Raw genomic sequence first — 23585 nt, forward strand, 5'->3', positions numbered from 1 at the left:
TGATGTTGTCTGCTAGGGGAAAAGCACTGAAATTAAAAGGGGACTTGACCCTTGGGGACAGCTCCATGGGGAGGTAAGAATAACTGCATGTTCCACCCAAAATGCTGTCCCATATCTTCATGATGGCAATGTTTCAGAGGCTGGAGCAATGAGCCAGAAGCCCCAGGAGGAAAAAGTGGCCTGGGAAAGGGGCTACAAGCAGCAGAGCCCAGCCAAGCTCCAGCACTGCAGGCAGGAGCCAGCACACTTGGCAGCCACCCTGAGAGGCTGCCTCAGGCACGAACACGCTGCCTTCAGACACTGCTTCTCTGCTGCCTGCGAAGGCAGCAACCAAAACAAGCAGCAGTTTTTTTTCTCCACGATGGTGAAGTCTGCCCACAGGGGGATGCTGATCTTGCACCCACTGCCGCCCTGGGCTGGGAGAGGCCACACACAGTGCCACTCTGCCAGGCTCTGAGGACACACAAAGCAGGGAAACGTCCTGGCCTGGCATTAATCTGACTGCCACAAACCATCTGGCTTTGCTCATCCCCCTTCTAATCCCAGCTCTGCCACCCTCATCCCTCCCCACTGGGCCTCGGCGCACAGTGATCACTCTCTTGCCAGGCAACGTTTGGCTCCAGTGAGTTTTATCTCTAGAGGAGGAGAGCAGCGCTGCAAACAGTACAAGATCTGGGGGGGGTCACAGAGCAGTGGTGAGCTGAGGTGCATGGCCCCCGAGGCTGCACAGTGCCAGTGGCAGCCAAGCAGCATGCAATGGGGCTGGGGAAAAGGGGGCTTGCCAGAACCCATGCTCTGCATCAACCCCCAGACACCCTTCTGGGCAAACACCGCCAGAGGACTGAGCTTTACCGGGGCTCACAGAGCAGCCAAGAGCCCCTGGGACCAGCCACGACCTGCTCTGGATTAGCACCACGTCCTGCTTGGCTCCCTTTCCACGCACAGGGCAGGCGACTAAAAGCAGCAGCAGCAGCAGTTGGCTCAGGCAGTCAAGCCACTAAGTAAGGGGTGGAGCTGGCCCATCATTAAATAACAGCAACAGGGTAGGAAGTGAAGAGCCAAGCCTCTGAGATGAGCAGTTGGCCTCTAGCAACACCTCTTCTGCATCTGCACAGGGACCAAGCCCTGGACCGGCGATTTGGAGCTGGATTGTGCTGTTTGGGAGCTGGGCCCAGGCTCTGCCCGCTTCAAGGGATGGATGGCAAAGCTACACGGCTACTGAGAACAGGAGGGACCCGGTGCTCCCCGAGCAGCATGTGGGGGTGTGGGGTGGAGAAGGGGGGCTACGGCTCGGGCTGGTGGGATTAGAAGCCCTTCTCGATGCTGAGCGTGCGGCGGGTGACGTGCTCCATCTTGCCCGAGATGTACTCGGTCAGGCTGATCTGGTAGTTGGCCAGCATCTTCAGCATCAGCCGCAGGTTCAGCCACCACTGCTCCTGGGGCAGCCTGTGCCTGCACATGGGGCAGGGGGGACAAAGCTCCAGAGCAGCCCTGAGGACCGCTGGAAAAGTTCCCCTGGGACCTGGTAAACTGATGGGGCACAGGGATGGGGACTTACTCGAAATCGGTGACTTTCTTAAGCTCCGTCACGGGGCTGAAGGCCACCACCTTCTTCCTGAGCCCGATCACGCAGGCAGAGTCTCCCGAGTTGGCAAACACACGCCCTGGGAGGGGGACACAGCTGACCATGGCCATCTTGCCAGGAGCCAAGTGGCCAAGTCCAGAGTGGCAGGTGCTGCCCAGGGCCACCAGACTCCCCCCACACCAGCGGAGGCCTCCCAGCCCTTGACTCACCCTTGCGGTAGGCCTCCTGCAGCTTCTCTGACATCCACAGCACTGCCTTCACTCCCAGCTTGGTCCCATAGTTGCGGTCAAAGGGGGTGGGGGCTCCCCCCTAGGGGCGGAGGAATGGCATCATCAGGCCCACCCAGCTCTTGGGGCAAATGGGGCCCTGACTTGCCCTGTGTCGCATACCTGCTGGAGGTGGCCCAGGACATTAATCCTGCAGTCAAAGATGCCTTTGCCCTCAGAAGAGTAGAGGTTGTAGAGGAACTCGGTGGTGTAGTGCTCATGGCATTTCTCATTGCTGGGGGGACAGAAGGAAGCAAGTAGGGGGCTGCCTCTTAATCTGGAGGGTCACTCCATGGTTCCCTAAATGCCTCTCTTTTTACTGTTTTGTTCTCCCTGAGGCCCAGAGCCCCAGCCCATCCTCCCAGCAGGACCCAGGGACTGGGATGGGGACACCATCCAGTGCAGGCCTGTCCCCACAGCTGAATGTGGTGGCATCCCTGTGTGCCCACTATCTCTATGTGCCCACCATGCTGAACCCCACTGCACCCAGGGACTCTCTGCAGCTGCAGGAAGGGCTCGGATCTGGCCTTGCTTCCCACCACTTGGCTGGGTTTTCAGTGCCATGTCCCCAGAGGTCCCCAACTCACCGCAGCACCAACCCTCTCTGGATATCTGTCTTCATTTTGTCAGTCAAATGCTCCACGTTGGCCTGCAAGATGAATTCCAGGATGCTGCTGGCAGCCATCCTCATGTGCCTCCAGTCCTCTCATTCAGACCCAAGTGTCATTAAGGTCAACCAGCAGCTTCACGAGGCTTAGCCATGTTCCTCCAAACCCTGCCCTGCCCCAGAGACCTCCCTTTCCCAATTTTCCTTCTTGTTTTACCCAAACCATGCTGCTAGAAAGGGCTCCTGCCCCGCTCACCTTCAGGTCATGGATGGTGAAGGGATCTTCATAGACATAGGCAGCGTCGGCGCCCACGGCGATGCCAGTGACAGTGGAGAGATATCCACAGTAGCCCCCCATGGTCTCCACAATGAAGACACGGCGCTTGGTGCCCGAGGCCGACTGCTTGATGCGGTCACAACTCTGCGCCAGGAGAAGGAGGGGGCATCACACCAGGACAAGCCATCTTTGCTGCCCAGGATGGGAGGCTGCTTCATTCCCACTCCATCCCGACACACGACAGGCAAGCAGGAGGGCTCCGCGAGTTGCACCCCCTGCCCTGTCCCTCACCTCCATGGCTGCGTTGACAGCCGTGTCCGAGCCCAGGCTGAAGTCGGTGCCAGGCACATTGTTGCTGATGGTGGCAGGGATGACACACATGATGATGCAGAGCTCCTCATACTGCCCACGGGCTTCCACCAGCTGCAGCACCCCCTCATAGGCCTGCAAGCAGTGGGAGGCTGGGGAGACGCTGGCCCCATGGCTGGATCCACACCCCAGAAGGGATGGTCTGGGGTGCCTGCACCACCTGGGATGCCAACAGCCCAGCCGGGCCCCCACCAAAACAGAGCTGAGGGTTCCCCCACACCTCAAAGCCGCCGATGACCAGCAGCCCCTGGATGTTGAATTTCCGCACGTTCTCCACAATCTTTTCCATACAGGTCTTGGGCAGTGTCCTGCAGTGGGGAAGGGGAGAAGAGACTGTGAGGTGAGGACAGGGCATCCCTGCAATCCCCAGGGACAGCAGTGTCCCATCGGCTACATCCCCTCATCCCTGGGGCCATGCTTACCGCTTGGTGCCCAGCATGGACCCTCCACGTCCCAGCCAGCCTGCAACATCATGCCAGCCCACCTCACGGATCTGCAAGCAGCAGCACTCACTTGGTTTTGGGTTGGTGAAGAACACCCCACCACCCCCCTCCAAGCCCAAACTGGTCCCCCTGGGAAGGTCACAGCACCCAGGCTTACTGCTCATCTCACCTGCCCCTTGGCCAAGCCCTCAAAGCCATCATTCACCACGTAGACGGTGTGCCCCTGGCAGATGCCAATCCGCACGGCCGACCTGACAGCAGCGTTCATGCCAGCAGCAGGGGCACCCACGTTCAGGATGGCCAGGCTGAAGGGGCTCTGTGGGGACAGGAATGGGGACAGCACATCACTCTGCTCCCCAGGGTGGGGATGACGTCCCCTGCCACCCCCCATTCCTTCTCACCTTCTCCTGCGCTGGCTTCTGGTGTGCCAGCAGCTTGTAGATGTTCCAGTTGTTCTCAAAGCTCCTGCAAGGACAAGGCAGCATGGCCCCAAGGCCCCAGGTTCCTGGCAGGAACTGCTGGTTTCACCTCCCCATGGAGAAGCCCCCATCCCTACATGTCATAGAATCACAAAACACCAGGGGACCCCAAGGATCATCTGCTATAACCTTTCTAGGTGATGGTGCAGTTGAAAGGAGCTGGCCCAGCACCCTGGCAAGCTGAGTCTTAAGCTGTCCAGTGGAGGGGAATCCACCACTTCCTTTGGGAGATGATTCCAATGTCTGACTGTGCTCATGGGGAAACATTTTCTTCTGGAGTCCAATGGGAACCTCCCACAGCAGTAACTTGTCCCCCATCACCCCTTGTCTTCTTCATGGGACTCCTTGTACAACAGGTGTCTCCATCCTCCTTGTAGCCACCCTTTATGTACTAGCGATAGCCACAATGATGTCCTTTCAGCCACCCCACAGAGATATTTTCCTCCCATCCCAAGCCCCATTCCTCACCTCCCTCGGAGCTGGATGGCCTCATCAAACCTCTTCTCATCCATGGCCTTCTGCACATCTTTGGTCTTGGAGGGAGAAAAGAAGCAGCACCATGACACTCATGCTGATGGGGAGGGGAGTGGGACCCCCACCCTGTGGGCTGGTGTGCCTGTTGTGGCCCCAGTACTCACCACCTGCACACACTCCATGAGCGGCAGCCGCACGGACTGGTTCCCTGAGAGGCTCACCACGCAGGCAGGGGTGTCCGGCGTGGCCTCCAGCAGCGCCATCACTGCCTCCATCCCCATCTTGCTGCTCTGCAAAGGGAAAGGGGCACACCCCCACCCCATGACACCAGGACCACCACCCGTGCCCGATGGGTGGCCTGCTCCCCTAGGCTCACACTGGGATGTTCCCAAGGGCATGGCTGCTGGCACGCAGCTGGGCTGACTGACAGCCCTGGGACAGCTGCAGCTAACGAGGGGCAACAGCCACGTGGGGACTGCCTGAGTCGCACCCCAGCTGCCAAGTTCTTTGCGATGGGTGAAGGGAAGGCAGGAGCAGGGTTCCCCAGCTGCCTGCTCTTTTCTGCAGGGTGATCCCCACAGGTGTGTGTCCCCTTGCCTCCCAGGACCTACCAGCACCCGGTCAAAGGCTGACGGGGTCCCTCCGCGCTGCACGTGGCCAAGGACCGTGACGCGCGTGTCGAATCCCAGGCGTTTCACCACCAGCTGCGGAAAAGAGAGGGTGTTACAGAGGGGGCACCTGAGCCACCGTGGGTTGCAGAGAGGTGCTGGAGGGGCACTTACATCCTTCACGTAGTTGGAGGAGATGGGTTTGCCACTGCGGTCGATGGCGCCCTCGGCGATGATGATGATGTTGAGCCGCGATCCTCTGCTGCGTGTCTGGGGAGAGGGAAACAGCTGCTGAGGCTTGGCCAGAACTCACTGGTGGTGGCCAAGTCTGAGCATCCTTCACCCACTGCTGCTTGCTGCCTGGAGGGCAGCTGCTCAGGTTGTGGGCGGTCGTGTCCCCAAGCCAGCCAGAGCTGCTCCTGGCACGGCACCCCTGGATTTGCGCTCAGCTGAGTGCCCTGTTTCACAGGGACAATGGTGGCAGCTCCCGAAGCTTCGCAGGGATCAGGCAGAGAGCTCAGCCTGGGTCCTTGCAGGGACTCTCTGTGGTAAAAAGGGGGATGAGGCTGCAGGAACCACCCCCAGTCTCACCTCCCCAAGCCTCTCGCACATGAGGTCCTCCCAGCCATCCTCCGGCGGGGATTCGGGGATGAAGAGCCAGTCGGCACCTGAGGCCAAGCCAGACACCAGTGCCAGGTACCTGGAGGGACACAGCGGTGGCAGTATCATCCTCAGATGGTGGCATCCTGTCCCAGCGATGGGCATCCCCACCCACGAGGCCTTACCCGCAGTGGCGGCCCATCACCTCCAGCACGAATGTCCGCTGGTGGCTGCAAAGGCACAGGTGGGAAGAGGAGGGTAAGTGCGATGCTCGGGGTGCTCATAGGATCACAGGATGTTAGGGGTTGGAAGGGACCTCTGGAGATCATTGAGTCCAACCTCCCTGCCAGAGCAGGACCATAGAATCCAGCACAGGTCACACAGGAACACATCCAGACGGGACTTGAAAGTCTCCAGAGAAGGAGACTCCACAACCTCTCTGGGCAGCCTGTGCCAGTGCTCTGGGACCCTCCCAGTGAAGAAGTTCCTCCTCATGGTGAGGTGGAACCTCCTGTGCTGTAGTTTATATCCATTGCTCCTTGTCCTATCACAGGGTGCAAATGAGCAGAGCCTGTCCCCTCCCTCTTGACACTCAGCTCTCAGATATTTATAAACATTGATTAAACCCTCTCTCATTCTTCTCTTCTCCAGACTAACCAGTCCCAGGGCTCTCAGCCTCTCCTTACAGGGCACATACTGCAGTCCCTTCATCATTCTGGTAGCCCTGCGTTGGACTCTCTCCAGCAGATCCATGTCCCTCTTGAACCGGGAAGCCCAGAACTGGATGCAATATTCCAGGTCAGGTCTCACCGGGGCAGAGTAGAGGGGGAGGAGAACCTCCCTGGATCTGCTGGACACACTCCTCTGAATGCACCCCAGGATCCCATTGGCCTTCTTGGCCACCAGGGCACATTGCTGTCCCATGGAGAACTTGCCAGGACTCCCAGGCCCAGTGCCCAGCACCCAGCCTGCTCACCTCTGTGCTGTGGTGGTGATGGCATCGATCACCTCCATGATGCGGTGCAGCGCTGAGTCAGTGCCGATGGTCATGTCGGTGCCACAGAAGTCATTGTCGATGGAGCCCACCAGCCCCACGATATTCAGGTGGCAGTTCTCCCGTGCCACCTCTTCACTGATCTGCCCTGCAGAGGGAATGGCCACACCACTGGTTATTTCAGGGTGCTCCTTGCTTCCCCCCAGCCCAGATCCTGCAGAGCAGTGGAGGAGCCCAGTCCTCATTTAGGGTCATAGCATTGTGGTAGACCTTTGAACCTCAACATCTCTTGACTGCTTCCATCTCTACCCACCAAGGGGTGTTGGGAAGTGGGGGGTTCACCCACCATCTTGGACCAGCTCCTCCAGCAGGCCGCCCCACTCGGAGCGGAAGATGTCGGCCCCCGTCAGGCTGCCGTCCCCACCGATGACGCAGAGGTTGGTGATGCCGTGCTCCACCAGGTTACGGGCGGCCCGCAGCCGGCCTGCCCGGGTGGTGAAGGCTTTGCAGCGGGCACTGCCAATCACCGTCCCACCCTGAAGAGACAGAGGGGGAACACGGCTCATCACACAGGCTTGGTGGAGGATTTCGGGGTCCCGTGTCCCCACCGGCGGTCCTCACCAGCTGGATGATGTTGGAGACGCTGAGCCAGTTGGCTTGCTTAATGTTGTCTCCCCCCTCCACCAGCCCCTCGTAGCCCTGTAAAGAAGCAGGAGGCAGAGGTGAGGAGTGCCCTAGCATGGGGTGCATCAGTGCTTCCCCCCACTCACCCAGTGATGGGGAGCAAGGAGGGACACTAACCTCATAGATGAGGAAGACCTTGGCTCCCACATATATCCCCATGCGGGTGACAGCACGGACGGCAGCATTCATCCCTAGAAAAGCAAGGTGTGAGCCAGGCTGGTCCCGAGTACCCCATGCACAACAGGCGACTGGATCTTGTAAGTGACCCTGAAGTGTCCCCTTGAGCTGGGGGCACCCACTCAGACAGGGACTGGGGGCACTCAATGCACAGGTGGGAGCTGCAGATAAGCAACTGCCCCAGAGTGAGACTTTACTGGGAACAGCTGCTTAGCCCCGGGCGGCGTGGTGGGGCCGCACCGCGGAGCCTCCTCGTGGGTCCCGTGTCCTCCCACAGAGGGCACTCCGGGGGTGATGGGGACGGGCAATCGCCGCGGGTGACACGCACCGACCCTTTCCCCCTAGAGGGGAGAGGGGAGAGTATGGGAAGGGGGAAGCAACAGGGGAAGAAGGGGGGGTGTTCCCCCGCCCTCCGCCCGACCGGCCCGGGGGGAGCACGGGCCACCTTCCCGCTCCGCGACCCGAGGCCCCGCGGAGTCTGTCCGCGCCGCGCCCAGGGAGAGCGACACGAAGAGCTCCCAGCGGGGCCGAGGCCGGGACCGGGCTGCTCTTCCCCACCTTCACCTACCGCCGGGCCCTACCTTGCGCGTCCCCACCACTGGTGAGGACGGCGATGGCCATGCCGGCCCCCGCCATCCGCAGGCGCTCCAGCTCCGCCGCCGCCATCGCTGCGCTCCCGGCACCGGCGCTGCCGCCGGACCCGCCCCCGCCAGGCCACGCCCATCGCCGTCGGGGCCACGCCCCAGACCACGCCCCGAGCTGGGCCACGCCCGCGCGCGGAGCTTCGGGGCGGGGGGAGTGCAGGGTCCTGATCGGGAGGGGTCCTGATCGGGGGGGTCCTGATCGGGAGGGGCCCTGATCTGGAGGGGTCCTCATCTGGGAGGTTCTGATCTGGGGGGTCCTGATATGGGGCATAACAAGCTCGGAGATCGGTACAGGATTGGGGGCCGACCTGTTGGAGAGCAGCTCCATGGAGAAGGACCTGGGAGTCCTGGTGGACAACAGGATGCCCATGGGCCAGCAATGTGCCCTTGTGGCTAAGAAGGGCCAGAGAGGTCGTGGAGTTTCCTTCTCTGGAGACATTCCACACCTCCCTGGATGTGTTCCTGTGTGACCTGCCCTGGGTGATCCTGCTCTGCCAGGCGGATGAACTCAACGATCTCTGGAGGTCCCTTCCAACCCTTAGGATTCTGTGATTCTATGAAAGGGTGAGAGAATTGGGGCTCTTGAGCCTGGAGAGGAGCAGCGTGAAGGGGGGATCTCATCAATGCTTCATGGGTGAGTGTCCGGAGGATGGGACCAGGCTTTGTTCAGTGGTGCCCAGCGACAGGACAAATGTCAAGTGAGAGGACAATGAGGAGGAACTTCTTGAATTTAAGGGTGACAGAGCCCTGGAGCAGGCTGCCCAGAGAGATGGTGGAGTCTCCATCTCTGGAGACATTCAAAACCCTCTTGGATGTGTTCCTGTGTGACCTTCTCTAGGTGACCCTGGCTTGGCAGGGCAGTTGGTGTGGATGATCTGCAGAGGTCCCTTCCAATCACTACCTTTCTGTGCTTCTGTGCTGTGCTGTACTGAGCCATAAAGCACACAACTGTTTGGGCTGGAAAAGCCCTTCAAGATCAGCAAATCCAACCATTGTCTAACTGCACCAAAACAGGTACTAAACCATGGCCCTCAGCACCACATCTCTGCCTCTTTGAAACACTTCCAGGGATGGGGACTCAACCACCTCCCTGGGCAGCTTGTGCCAGTATTTGAGAACCCTTTCAGACAAGCAGTTTCTTCTAATATCCAACGTAACTCTCTCCCAGTGCACCTTGAGGCCATTTCCTCTCCTTCTATCACCTGAGACTAGGGAGCAGAGACCAACCCCCACCTCACTGCAACCTCCTTACAGAGAGCTGTAGAGAGCAATGAGGTTTCCCCTCACCCTCCTCCAGGCTGAACACCCCCAGCTCCCTCAGCTGCTCCTCACCATCCCTATTCTTCTGACCCTTCACCAGCTTTGTTGCCCTTTTCTGGACCTTCTCCACCCCCTCAATGTCCTTCTTGGAGTGACAGATCCAAAACTGAACCCAGCACTCAAAGTGTGGCCTCATCAGTGCTGAGCACAGGGGACAATCACTGCCTTGGTCCTGCTGGTCACACCATTGCTGACAGAGGCCAGGATGCTGGTGGCCTTCTTGGTCACCCAAGCACACATTGGCTCATGTTCAGCCACCGTCAATACTGTACCATGGCAGAAGGTGCCAGGACCTGGCACCCCAGGCTGTGCCATGCAGTGCCAATGGAACAAGCTGGACACTTTAATTACTTTCTATATATTTTTTTCATTTTAATCTCTTAATTATTTTAGGTGTAATTCAAACCCAAACATACAGAGTGAGCTCAACCAGGGCTTTCTCCTTCTCAACCCCTCCATGCCCAGGCCATTGCACAGGCTGCAGGGATGCTGCATCTTGAGGGCTGTCTTTCCAGGGGTGGGGGTCCTGTTGCACCAGCATGTACTGGGAGCACTGGCACTGGACATCCAAGATGGGCCCCGGTGGGTGCAGCATGGTGCGGTGAGGCTGCTCCCCTCCATCCCTCCGTTCTCCTGCTGGAGTGGTCCTCCATCACTGTGTCCCCACCAGCCTCCTGCATCACCCAGAGGAGCACAGATGAGGGGCTCTTGCCCAGCCAGCAGATGGGAAAACAGAGGTAGGTGCTGGCTGCTGCCTCCTCTACCAGCCAGAGCAGTGCTGGTGCCATGATGTCCAGCAGGTCCTGTGGAGAGCTGTGATCCTCATCCCCATCCCCGGGGGCTGCAGGGCCAGGCACTGTCGGCACGTCCGGCAGGGAAGGGGTGCGGGTGGCTCAGGCTAAGGAAATGGGAGAGACTTGGCTGGGCTCCTGATCTCCACCCCCTGCAGCCCCACCTCCCCAGTTCCACTTAACTGCTGGCCAGGCCAGCAGTAGGGCCACCATTCCCATCCCCATCCCTCTCCACATCATGCTGCGGTTGCTGCTGCTATGCGGGGCCCTGGGCTGTGGGGCAGACCCTGCAGGTAAGGCAAGGATACGGTGGTGGTGGGGATGGAGGGGCTTGGGGTTGGCATGGGACACAGACACACAGAGAGCTTACAGGCAGGGCATTGCCTGTGGGTGACGTCTGGCATCTCTCGCAGCCCCGCTCGCCTTCACCATGCTGCAACGGACCCGCGTCTCCCAAGGCAACTCTCTCTTCTGGGGGAATGCCAGCCTGGATGGGCAGCTCAGCCATCTCTTGGAGGGGCTTAATGTCACCCAGGTGCTGCCACTGGAGCCCCCAGATGCCTGGGCCAGGCGACGGAGGGAGGTGACCTCCTACCTGATGTACTTCAGCCAGCTGGTGAAGCTCTTCAGCAAGGAGAGGCCTATCAACTGTGAGTGGTACCCTGGTGGGATGTGTGACTTGGTGTGGGGATGGGTCCCTCTGGGGAGGGGAAGCCTCCTCTGCACTGCCTGGGCATGGGGATGATGCTCTGGAGACAGCCAGGCAAAGGGATGGAGAAGCAGCCAAAGTGGAGCCATGTAAAACCCCGCTGGGCAAAAGAAGCCCTTCTGCACAGACAGGAATTCCTCACCTGGAGCCAACCTGGCAATCTCCTGCTCAACCTCCTCCTGACCCAATGGGGGGGGGGAGGGGGGGCTGCAGCCTGGGGGCATGGTGAGGTATAGGCATCCTGTCTGGATCCCCCTGCAGCCCACAGCCTTTGTGGGAGGAGTGGGACACCAGTGGCAATGGCTTCATGTTCCTGCCTGCACTGCCCAAGCCCACGCTGGTGTCCCTGTCCGGGGTATGTTTCACCTTCCTTCTCTTTCTTCCCCCCAAAACCAGTTTGGCCCCAGCTCTGCATTTCTCTGCCTGGCCCTTGGGGAGCACTTTCTCTGGATCTCCAGTGTGAGCCCCACAGCTTCCCTTCCCTGGCACGGTGTCCCCACGCTGCCTGTGCCCCCTTCCACGGGAGCGGGGAAGAGCTTGCTTCGTGCCCCCTACCCTGTCTCCATCAGCCCAGGCTGTGCTGCCTGCAGATAAGGAAGGCAAACACAGGCATGGCTGCCTGCCCACAGGGAAGCCACCCATGGTGGGTTGAAAATTCCACCCCCAACATTAAATTTTGCCAGACCAGCTCAGTTGGAAGCAAATGAAGCTGTATGTACCTGCAAAACTACAATCTCCAATGGAATGCAATGAGCCTGTACAAAACCTGCAGTATTTACAATATTTACAGGGGTTTACAATTAATAAACAGCACAAGGACTCCCCTGGCCGAAGACCAGGGGAGCTGCAACAGCTTCTCCCTTCCCTGCCTCCTTCCCTATCCCCCTGTACACAAAAGAGACAAGAGAAAATAGCAGAGAAGTTGTTGTTAGTACCAATCACAACAAAGCAGTGCAGCCAAGGTCAGTGAAGCCAGGAGAAGCATCAGCCAGAGCTGAAGAAGCAAAAAGAGAGAGATTGTTTTGCAAACTAAATCTTAGGGTAGGTACCTCTCCAATGGGATTGTTTAGAACTATTCATAGTTTTCCTTTTTACACCCAGTAGTGATTTATTGACATTCCACTACTTTCTGTTCCAGGTCTGGGGAAAATTTTTAAAGGCATAGCCTAAAACAACCACCTCACCTCCGTGGCCAAACTGGGCACAAACCAAGCTGGGGGGGCTGTGGTAGTTTTAGGCTATGCCTTTAAAAATCTTCCCCAGATCTGGAGGAGAAAGTAGTAGAATGTAAATAAATCACTACTGGGTGTAAAAAGGAAAAGAATGATTATTCTAAACAATCCCATTGGAGAGATAGGAAAGGAGGTTGTAGCCAGGCGGGGGTTGGTCTCTTCTGCCAGGCAGCCAGCACCAGAACAAGAGGACACAGTCTCAAGCTGCACCAGGGGAAGTTTAGGCTGGAGGTGAGGAGAAAGTTCTTCACAGAAAGAGTAATTTGCCACTGGAATGTGCTGCCCAGGGAGGTGGTGGAGTCACTGACTCTGGAGGTGTTCAAAAAAAGCTTGGCTGTGGCACTTGGAGCCATGGTTTAGTTGTCAGGAGGTGTAGGGATTAGGTAACAGGTTGGACTTGATGATCTCTGAGGTCTTTTCCAACCTGGTAAAAATAAAATTAAAAAAAAAAAATCTACCATAAGGTTTGGTTCCCAAAACAATCTTGGCTCTCTCTTCTCACTTCTTCACTCTGGGAGAGACCAACTTGCTTCTGCTTGACCTTGGCTGCATTGTTTTGACTCCTATTAACTTCTCTGCTTCTGCCTCCTGTCCCTTTTGTACAAGGGGGTAGGGGAGGAGGCAGGGAAGGGAGAAGCTGTTGCAGCTTCCCCTGGTTCTTTGGCCAGAGGGTTCCTTGTGCTGTTTGTTAGTTGTAAGTCCCTGTAAATATTGCAAATACATATTCATTGCATTCCATTGGAGACTGTAGTTTTGCTTGTAAATACAGCTTTCATTCACACTACCACAGTACATCAGAGGATGGAAGGGACCTCAAGAGATCATCAGGTCCAACCCCCCTGCCAGAGCAGCATCACCCAAGGTAGTCTGCACAGGAACGCATCCAGGTGGGTTTGGAAAGTCTCCATAGAAGGAGACTCCACAACCCCCCTGGGCAGCCTGCTCCAGGGCTCTGTCACCCTCACTGTAAAGAAGTTTCTCCTCATGTTGAGCTGAAATCTTCTACGTCCAAGTTTGAACCTGGTGTTCCTGGTCTTGCCACTGTGAACCACCCAAAAGAGCCTGGCCCCCTCCACTTGACACCCCCCCTCAGATATTTGTACACATTGATCAGATCCCCTCTCAGTCTTCTCCAGACTAAACACCCCCATGGCTCTCAGTCTCTCTTCATCGGGGAGATGCTCAAGTACCCCAGTCATCCTGATTTGCTTCCAACTGAGCTGGTCTGGCAAAGTTAATGTTAGAGGGGGGTGGAATTTTCAACCCACCACAGGATGGCTCAGCTGGTGCAGGACGACTTGCTGCCGGCGCCGGCAGAAGGCTGCCGAGGCGGGGTGGGGGGAGGGGATGGGAGCACGCTGGCCCTCACCCCCCACCCTCCGTCCCCGCAGACACCCAGAGCCTGCGCTGCCACCTGGGCTGCCACCTCTTCCCCAATGGCACCACCCACAGCTTCTACGAGGTGAGCCTCAACGGGACAGCCTTCCTCAGCTTCCATGTGCTCAACGCCACCTGGCAGCGGCGCTGGCCCGGCCCGCACCCCGTGGCTGACTACGCCCAGAAGGAGCTGATGAAGTACCCTATGACCACCCAAGACCTCCAGCACTTCCTCAACACCACCTGCGTCGGCATCCTGCAAGCTCAAAGTGCCAGGACGGGTCGGTGCCAGGGCTGGGGAGGGCAGAGGGTGGCGCGGGGCAGGGTGGGGTGGACGATCCCGGGCGTTACCTCCGTCCCTCTTGCCTCTTGCAGGAAAGCAGAGCACTCGGTCGCACGCCCCGCTGGTGCTGGGCCTGATCCTGGGGACCCTGGCCTTGCTGGGCATGGCTGTGGGCATCTTCTTGTGCACAGGAGGGAGCTGCTAGCAGAGCCGATGCCCCACGTCCCCTCGTGGAGACGGGGGATGGACCCCGACCATCACATCCTCATCACCCTGCGGATTCAGGGCTGAAGCCTGTGCCCCACAAGGGATGTTTCTCCCCAGCACTGCTGGCTTCCCTCCCAAAGGACACTGCAGGCTTCCCTCCTAAAGGACACTGCTGGCTTCCCCACCCGGTCTCAGCTGGGCTGACTCCCCAGCATCAGCACCCTGCCCTGGAGGTGGTCCCCACACTGGGCTGGAGTGAGGCACTGAGACTTAACACAGAAATATGCATATGGAAAAAGTGGGGAAGACGCTGTGGCGGGAGGGAAGGAAGTGGCAGGAGAAAGAGGCAAGAAAGGGTTGAAAGGATGGCACTGAAACTCTCATTTATCCCTGCTGAAGTGGGGCTAAACGCCAGGAAAGAGAGGGTGTCACAGCTTTGTGGCACTGCTTCAAGACATGGTGTAATAAATCTGCCCCTCAGATCTCAGGGCACATTTTGCTTGCTCTCATTTCCCTCCAGCAGCATCAACACAGGGCTGCAGATCGATCCCATGGGACAGGCACAGGGTGGCCATGGCTGCTGGTGCTGGGTGGGCTTGGCTGGGTGGGCAGCTGCAGTGGAACCCTGGAATCCTTTTGAAGGGAGGCTGCTGGGGTTTGTGCCTCCTGAGCTCATTTCAGCTTGCTCCCAGCTTTGGTTTGGTCCAATGAAGTAATTTCCCCAATGGCCAAGGAGCAAAGTTTCATTGATTTTTCATTTCTTCATCTCTGTGGAATCCCCAAGGCTGAGTCCAGGCAGCTGTAAGGGGACAGCTTCCCTCAGCAGATGAACGTCCTGTAAGGATGCTTCCCAGAGGGACAGGGGAGTGTGGGGATGCTGGGCGAAGGGCAGGGAATGGACCTCAAGGTGAAAACTCGTTCTCCAAGGATCAGCTAAAGAAAGGTGGAGCTCTATCACCAGTGCTGTCCAACAGCCTTCATTGCTTTGGTTTCCTTTTGTGCAGTCTGCTCTTGGGCTGCTGGGACTTCAGTTCTGTCAACAATAAATTCCTGACTGCCTTCCCCTTTAGCCCAGAGCATGCTCTCCAGAGACCACAGTACCCTTGCCTCTGCTACCCCAAGGGCAGGAAGAACTCAATATGAGCCAGGAGCTGGCTTGGACCACCATTAAGAGGGGACAGCACAGCAGCAAGGAGCTTTCCTGGATCAACTTGCAGCTCATTCCTTTCCAAATACCCTTCCCTGAGGCTCAAAGGGAGAAAGGAAGGGCAGGCAGGGCCGAAGATGGGAAAAGAGGTGTGGGACAGAAAGTGGAAGGGAAGATGACATAGTGGTTGTCCTTAAGAAGAGGAGGTCTCCAAAGCCCACATCTCATCACTGGCTGGCTGCTGGCCACCCTCTGAGCAGCCCCTGCCCCCAGTAGGTTCCCAGAGCAGGGGCCAGAGCACTCTCCACCCTTCAGCAAGCTCCTCTGAGAAAGGGCAGCCAAGAGGCTTAGAGGATCCAAAACAACCAGGCTGAGGCACAGGACTGTCATTGCCCAGCTCCTAAAGAGCCCTTTGCTGGGAGTGCTGCAGGCCAAGCACTGCCTGTCCCTGCTGGGGCTATCAGGGAGATGAGGCTGATGCTGAAGATCAGGCAGGGTAGGTTTGCTCTTCACTAAGGGCTAGAAATGCTTGCAGCCAGCTTCCAGCATGGGGACCCCACTGCCTCTGCAGCTCTGCTCTGGGGAGTGAGGCTTCTCTGCTGCCTGCAGCTGGAGGCACTGTGGTCCTGAGGGCCCCAGAGCAATCCCCTCATGAAGTTCCCCTGGGGTTGCATCTCCTTGCTCCTGTGTGAGAGCAATGCCTTGATGCTGGGAAGGTGCTGCTGGACTCGGGCTGGCAGCAGTGACAGCACCCAGGGCAGAACTGGGCTTGGAGGAATGGAGGAGGTCTGGGAGAGCAGAGCTTGTTTTGCTTTTGCCTTCTGAAGTACGTCATTTTTTTGGCCAGCTGAGGAAGCCTCTGCTTTAGACAGCTGTAGAAAAGCCTTTTGCCTTCCCACAGGCTCCCCATGCCTGTTGGTCACAGCAGGAGAACCCTCCAGAGAACAGCCAACAGCTGCCAGTGTCTTGAGTCTCTGCCAGCTAGCACCAGGTGAGGAGGCAGCACCCAGCAGCAGAAGCCCCTTCAACAGGCTGCCCAGGGGGGTTGTGGAGTCTCCCTCTCTGGAGATATACAAGACCTGCCTGGATGTGTTCCTGTGTGACCTGCTCTAGGTGATGCTGCTCTGGCAGGGGGGTTGGACTGGATGATCTCTCAAGGTCCCTTCCATCCCCTAATGTTCTGTGACTCTGTGACAAGCCCAGGGTCCTGAGAAACAGCCTCAGCCTGAGCTGTGCCTGCAGGCAATGCACCCCCATCCCAGGGCCACCTCCCCTGCTGGTGACCAGCACCTGCTCCTGACTCAGGCATGGTGGCCAAGAGCAGAGAGGTTATGGCAAGAGGGGCCACCTGCAGGACATGGCAGCCCCAGTGTCCCCCATGGCCTCACCAGAGAGCTCCCAACCCCTGCCTGCTGCAGCACTGCCAGGGACAGAGGGCCCAGCTGCTTCTGCCTACGAGATGGGCTCCCTACCCACAGTAGCTCCAGGAGTTTCCTTCTGTCCAGCAGCTGGTAGCCCTGCTCCTGGCTGATCCTCTCCCCATCATCAGTTTGATGATTCTTCTGCCCTTGATCACAGCTTGGGACAGGTGCCAACACTTAACCAGGTCTTCTGTCAGCCAAGGGTTGTTTTGCATTTGCTCCTTAGGTTGTTTTGGGGTTGGTTTGGTTTCTGCAGAAGGATGAGCAAACCCCCATAGATCACAGAATTGTTATGGTTGGAGGAGACCTCTAAGATTGAGCCCAACCATCAACTCAACACCACCATGGCCACCAAAACATCTCCCCAAGTGCCATGGCCACATAGCTCTTGAACACATCCAGGGATGGGGACTCCACCACCTCCCTGGGCAGCCTGTGCCAATCCCTCACCTCTCTTGCAGCAAAGAAATTGTCCCTAATCTCCAACCTAACCCTCCCCTGGCACAATTTCAGGTCATTTCCTCTCCTTCTATCACCTGAGTCTAGGGAGAAGAGACCAACCCCCACCTCACTCTGGCCAACTTTCAGGCAGTTGTAGAGAGCAATGAGGTCTCCCCTCACCCTCCTCTTCTCCAGGCTAAACACCCCCAGCTCCCTCAGCTGCTCCTCCCCAGCCCTGTTCCCCAGCCCCTTCCCCAGCTTTGTTGCCCTTTCCTGAACAAGCTCCAACCCCTCAATGTCGTTCTTGGAGTAAGGGCCCCAAACCTGAGGCTTTGACCAACCTCTCTCCATGAACACCATCCCAGCTGCCCACACCACTCATGGCATGAGGCTTTGCTTTCCCTGCACTGCAAGCTTCCCATCACTCAGCTCTGCTTCTGTAAGGGCTGAGATAAGAGGTCCAGCCTTGAACTGTATTCTAGTAAGATGATGTCAACATGCTAGGAACAATCTTTCCCCTTTGCTCATGTCCCATGGGTGCTTCAGATGGGGTGGGTAAGTCACCCTGTTGCCTTCCAGACAGCCTTGTGGGAGGAGCTGATGATGTCCATGGTCGTGTCCTTCAGGGGCCTCCAGCAATGAGCTCCTGTGCCTCTTGGCTGGGGATGGAATCATTTCAGTTGGAGAAGCCCTTTGAGAGGGTGCTGGGGCTCTTCAGCTTGGAGAAGAGGAGCCTGTGAGGTGACCTCATTCATGTTGATAAAGATGGAAAGGGTTAGTGCCCAGAGGCTGGAGCCAGGCTCTGTTGGGTGATGCCAAATGACAGCACCAGGGACAGTAGTGGAAGCTGAGGCATAGGAAGTTCCATGGAAACAGGAGAAAAAATATTTCACTGTGAGGGTGATAGAACACTGGAACAGGCTGCCCAGGGGGGTTGTGGAGTCTCCCTTGCTGGAGATATTCAGGACCTGCCTGGATGAGTTCCTGTGTGACCTGCTCTGGCAGGGGGGTTGGGCTGGATGATCTCTCGAGGTCCCTTCCAGCCCCTAACATTTGTGATTCTGTGAAGATCTTCCAGTCCAAGCATTCTCTAACTCTACTAAGGCTGGGGCTCAACCATGGCCCCCAGCATACCTCTGCCTCTCTCTAGCACCTTCAGGGACAGACATTCAATCCTTCTCTCCCACTGACTTGTTTTAGCTTGGTAGTCACAGTCTCACAGTCTCACAGTATATCAGAGGTTGGAAGGGACCTCCAGAGATCATCAGGTCCAACCCCCCTGCCAGAGCAGCATCACCCAGGGGAGTCTGCACAGGAATGCATCCAGGTGGGGTTGGAAAGTCTGCACAAAAGGAGACTCCATAACCCCCCTGGGCAGCCTGCTCCAGGGCTCTGTCACCCTCACTGTAAAGAAGTTTCTCCTCATGTTCAGCTGAAATTTTCTATGTTCAAGTTTGAACCCATTGTTCCTTGTCCTATCACTGTGCAGCACCCAAAAGAGCCTGGCCCCCTCCACTTGACCCCCACCCCTCAGCTATTGATAGACATTGATCAGATCCCTCTCAGCCTTCTCCTCTCCACACTAAACAGCCCCAGGGCTCTCAGGCTCTCTTCACAGGGAGATGCTCAAGTCCCCTAAGCATCCTCCTGCCTCTCCCTTGGACTCTCTCCAGCAGCTCTCTGTCTCTCTTCAACTGGGGAGCCCCAAACTGGACACGAGATTGCAGGTTAGTCCATGGGAAGGCAGCAGCTGAGGAGAAGAAAAAGACCAAGCCCCGTGGGTCTGCTGGTGTCAGTGCTTGTGAGGAAAGTGGCGGCAGCAGGATGATCTCTGTCAGCAGCCCTGACGCCCTGGCTGCCTGCAGCGGCGTCACTGGAGCCCTGCTGGACTAAACAAGCTCAGCTCCTCGGAATTCCCCACCGGAAGGGACCTCCAAAGCTCATCCAGTCCGACCTCCCTGCAGTCAGCAGGGACATCCCCAACTAGATCAGGCTGTCCAGCCTCACCTTGAATATCTCCAGGGAAGGAGCCTCAACCATCTCCCTGGGCAACCTGCTGCAGTGTTCCAGATGTTCTCAGTTCTGGCATCACCACCTTGGGGAGAACCTTTCCAAGCTGGGAAGAGGGAGCTGCAGCATCTTCAGCCTCCAGGCAGCCCTCCTGGAGCAAGGGAGCCTTTTTGGGGGGGGGGGAGGAGAGGGGAGGGGGAAGGACAACATAACTTTGGGGGGGGGAGCTGGAGGGTCTCTGCTTTTCAGCAGCCTTCTGCTTGCTCACAAGAGTTGGCAGGTCCCTGGAAACGTGAAAGGGCAGAGGAAAGGGCTGTGCTGGCAAGCCCCACCTCAGGGGGTGCCCAGGACCCATCACTGCCCTCTTCCCTTTCCTCTCACCACCCAGGGCAGTGATCAAACCAGAGGAAACGGGTGGGAAAAGCTGGCTGCTGGCCACAGTCAGCACTGAGCAGGGCCATGTGGCAGCAGGACACCACCACCAGCCCCACACCACATCTGCTCCCCTGCCCCAGCTGGGCTCTCCCCTCCCTGGCACCCCCTGGAAGACACTCCCAGCAATGCTGCTGCTCATCAGCCCGAGGCTGCTGGGCAGAGGTGGAGGCTGCCACCCAGAAACCACTTTAAAAACTCCTGCAAGGAATCAGTCCTGCTCCTTCCCTTCCCAGCCAGAAGGTCTTCAGCCTTTTGAGCAGATGCCTTCAGGAACGTTTTCAAGCTGATGTGTCCTCAGAGCAGTTTTTTTTTTCCTAGCACCAGCCACTTCCCCTTGTCTCTCCGAAGTAGGAAAGTTGAGATAAAGGCAAACACTTTAAAATAACAAATTCTTTGGAGAAAACCCAAGAAAAGCAACCCCCCCCAAACAAGCTCAACTGCACTTTGCTGTCAGAGGAGTTCCCGTGGACTTTCAACCCAGGCTGAGGGAGGAGGGGATGCCCTGTACAAGCAGTGTGACCAGCTGGGCTGAGAGAGAAGAGAGCAGTGGCTCCCTGCATGGAATCTGGGAATTGTTTGGGTTGGAAGAGACCTCTAAAGATTATCCAGTTCAACCATCAGCCCAACACCACCATGGCCACCAAACCATCTCCCCAAGTGCCATGGTAACATAGCTCTTGAACACCTCCAGGGATGGGAACTCCACCACCTCCCTGGGCAGCCTGTGCCAATCCCTGACCTCTCTTGCAGCAAAGAATTTTTCCTCATCTCCAACCTAACCCTCTTCTGGCACAAACTGAGACCATTTCCTCTCCTTCTATCACCTGAGACTAGGAAGAAGAGACCAAGCCCCACCTCACTCTGGCCAACTCTCAGCGAGCTATAGAGAGCAATGAGGTCTCCTTTCAGCCTCCTATTCTCCAGGCAGAATACCCCCTAGCTCCCTCAGCTGCTCCTCACCAGCCCTGTTCCCCAGATCCTTCCTCAGCTTCATTGCCCTTCTCTGGACCTGCTCCAGCCCTCAATGTGCTTCTTGGAGTGAAGTACCCAAACTGAACCCAGCACTCAAGGTGTGGCCTCCCCAGTGCTGAGCACAGGGGACAATCCCTGCCCTGCTCCTGCTGGCCACACCACTGCTGATCCAGGCCAGGATGCTGGTGGCTTTGTTGGCCACCTGGGCACACCACCACCAGGGACAACCCATCCCTTTGGGCCAGACTGCTTCCCAGGCCCCCTAATGCTGAAGCTCCTATGTGCAGCCCCCAAACTTCAGCATCTGGGATGATGAGGCAGGGTGGCTTTAGATGCTGCAAGTGCCACCTGCAGAGGGACAGGAGGAGTGGATGATGATATCTGGAAATACAGATCCAGGTCCCTGTTTCACCCCACATTATCTACCTGCTGATGGAATCCTCATCCCATCTGCTGCTTTACCCCTCCTGGGATGGGAAGGTTTGGGCCAAAGCATGGTAGGTGACATAGCCCTGCTGGAGGTGATGACAGCTCAAAGTGAGCCTGTGGTGAGGCTCTGGAGGTGCACACACAGCTTCTGCAGGTGCACACACAGCTTCTGGAGGTACATAGCTCCTGGAGATACACACATAGCTTCTGGAGGTACTTAGCTTCTGGAGGTGCACACATAGCTTTAGAGGGGTGCACACATAGCTTTAGAGGGGAGCACACAGCTTCTGGAGGTGATCAAGCCCACTCACTTCAGAAGTCAGTTGGGATCCCATTTCAGGCAGGCAAAGCCCATGTGCCCTTTTCAAACAGTGAGGACTTCTAGAAGCAGGTTTCCAGGCCAGGTAGAGGAACTGAACCTGCCTCTACCTAAACTCTCAGCAACCCTTGACTCAGGCGAGGCTTTAGGGTAGAAGGGAAGTAGGAAATGAGGGTTCCCTTTGAATTTGATCCAATCTGGGAACAAGAGCATTGCTTGGGAGGGGCTGCAAGGTCTGTGCAGTACAGGAGGCCCAGCTCAAAGAATCCCATCCTCACACTACTTGCTTGGTCCCAAGCCAAGAAGAGATGAGGATGAACATCTGAGCCTCCTAAGCATCATCTCAAGGAGTCCGCACATGCCGTGACTCACTCACACCAGCTCAGTGTTACACAAATAAGGGACACAGGATGTGGAGCTTCCACATCTCCCTGGCCAGACACCCTGGGGCCCCTGAAGGACAAATCCTTCCCCATGATCCCAGAAACAGTCCAGCTTCTCTCAGGCAAGCAGACGAAAGCCAAAGCATGCGGAAATGTTTGAAGCAGACCCTGGCAAGCACCAGTGCAGGCTGCTGCATGTGAAGAGAGCATGGGAAGCTTTGTCTGGAGGACAGAGCAGCCCAGCTTTGCACACCCCCCCTCAGCAGGGTTAAAAAAAGGGAGATGGAAGCAAGCTTGGTCCAGTTTGGGGCTTTCCTCTCTGCTCACCCTCATGAAAGCTGGAGCTCTGCAGCTCTTGTTGCTGTTCCACACAGCTCTGGGCCTCCCAGGGTGCAGACCCACAATGAAAGAATAACAAAACCCAACTACAGGAAGGAAAAGAACAGGCAGGGAAAGGAAAAGCAGCAGCAGGAACTCAGCATGCCTGAAATAAATGCAGTGCCTGCTGCTGGGGGTGCAGGTAGGAAGGGTTGTGCCATTTTCTCCCTGGGGAGGATTTGAGACTGGTGTGAGGCCTCAGCCTTTTGGCCTTACTGCCAAGGGCCAGCTCTGGCAGTGTGGCCACCTGCCAAGGAGGAAGAATGCAGCCACCAAGGGGCTGAGATAACAGCAACCAGCCCGTGCACAGGGACAGGGGCAGAAGAATTTTTGCCTGAGGTTGATTAGAAATCCAATCTGAGGGGGGAAGGGAGGAATGGGGAGGGAGCTGCCTGCAGACACCTGCAAAGAGCTGCTCGTCAAAAGAGCAGAGGTTTGAAGCAGCAGCCTCAGCTGGGATTAACAGCACATGTGTGGAGCTTTTGAGGAAGGTGAGTGCCGAGAGCAGGGCTCTGGCACCCCGGGCTTGTGCTGCCCCTCTCAGCTGTTCCTGAAGCCCCTGCTTTGCTCTGCCAAGGCAAACGTACAAAGGATCCCACAGGAAACCTTCCCCACGCTGCTGCTTCCTCTGCGTCAGCTCCTCCTGGAGCTGAAGACTTGGGTGGGACATTGCCAGAGCACACAAAGGCCAGACCAGAGCTGCTCTCCACCTCTCTGAGCTACTTCAAAGTTCACAGTGAAGAATGTTAATAAGCAACAACAAACCAAACCCACCTGCAGTCTCTCGCTGCTGCTGCTGCTGCTCCCCAGGCAGGGGATGAGGCAGATGGAGAGCAGTGACAGTGATGTCCAGATGGAGAGCAGTGACAGTGATGTCCCTCAGAGGTCTGTGCTGGGACCTGCACTGCTTAATATTTTTATCACTGCTATAGACAGGGGGATTGAGGGCACCATCAGCAGTGTGCAGATGGCACCAACCAAGTGGTGCTGTTGACATGCCAGGGGGACAGGATGGCTGCCAGAGGGCAAGCTGGAGAGGTGGTGCCCAGGTGAGCCTCAACAAGAGCAAGTGCAGGGTTCAGCACCAGGGATGGAACAATCCTCACTATCAATGCAGGCTTGGGGAGGAGGGGATAGAAAGCAGCCCTGAGGAAAAGGACTTGGGGGTGGTGGTGGAGGAGAAGCTGGCCAGGAGCAGGCAGTGTGAGCTTGCAGCACAGAAGGCCAAGGGCAGCCTGGGCTGCATCCAAGGCAGCATTGCCAGCAGAGCCAGAGAGGTGATTCTGCCACTTTGCTCTGCTCTGCTGAGACCTCACCTGGTTTTGAGTAACAGGACAAGGGGCAATGACTTTGAGCTGGTTGAGGGCAGATTTAGACTGGAGATTAGGAAGGAATTCCTGACAGTGAGGGTGGTGAGACACTGGAACAGGTTGCCCAGGGAGGTTGTGGATGCCCCTCCCTGGAGGTGTGCAAGGCCAGGTTGGATGAGGCCTTGATGGGGTCTAGGGGGAGGTGTCCCTGCCC

General features: G+C 57.2%; 2 protein-coding genes across 2 annotated transcripts; one reads left to right on the forward strand and one right to left on the reverse strand.

Annotated features, from left to right (window-relative positions):
• Positions 1 to 1275: 1275 nt before the first annotated feature.
• PFKL (phosphofructokinase, liver type) lies at positions 1276 to 8229 on the reverse strand. The gene is made up of 22 exons (XM_054386246.1): positions 8145 to 8229; positions 7504 to 7577; positions 7324 to 7401; positions 7049 to 7238; positions 6685 to 6850; positions 5894 to 5938; positions 5700 to 5808; positions 5283 to 5378; positions 5112 to 5204; positions 4665 to 4790; positions 4495 to 4559; positions 3949 to 4012; positions 3717 to 3863; positions 3527 to 3597; positions 3325 to 3412; positions 3027 to 3179; positions 2715 to 2879; positions 2439 to 2500; positions 1975 to 2086; positions 1795 to 1894; positions 1559 to 1664; positions 1276 to 1452 (listed from the first exon to the last, which is right to left on the reverse strand). The coding sequence occupies exons 1-22, from the start codon at positions 8227 to 8229 to the stop codon at positions 1305 to 1307; spliced, it is 2343 nt and encodes a 780-aa protein (XP_054242221.1). The 3' UTR covers positions 1276 to 1304.
• Positions 8230 to 10433: 2204 nt separating this feature from the next.
• PROCR (protein C receptor) lies at positions 10434 to 14548 on the forward strand. The gene is given in 4 exon segments (XM_054386132.1): positions 10434 to 10611; positions 10732 to 10968; positions 13651 to 13917; positions 14012 to 14548. Coding segments are annotated over 4 exon segments (795 nt in total). The 3' UTR covers positions 14125 to 14548.
• The last annotated feature ends 9037 nt before the right edge of the window (positions 14549 to 23585 follow it).

Source organism: Indicator indicator, chromosome 13 (assembly GCF_027791375.1).
Source record: "Indicator indicator isolate 239-I01 chromosome 13, UM_Iind_1.1, whole genome shotgun sequence".
NCBI lineage: Eukaryota > Metazoa > Chordata > Aves > Piciformes > Indicatoridae > Indicator > Indicator indicator.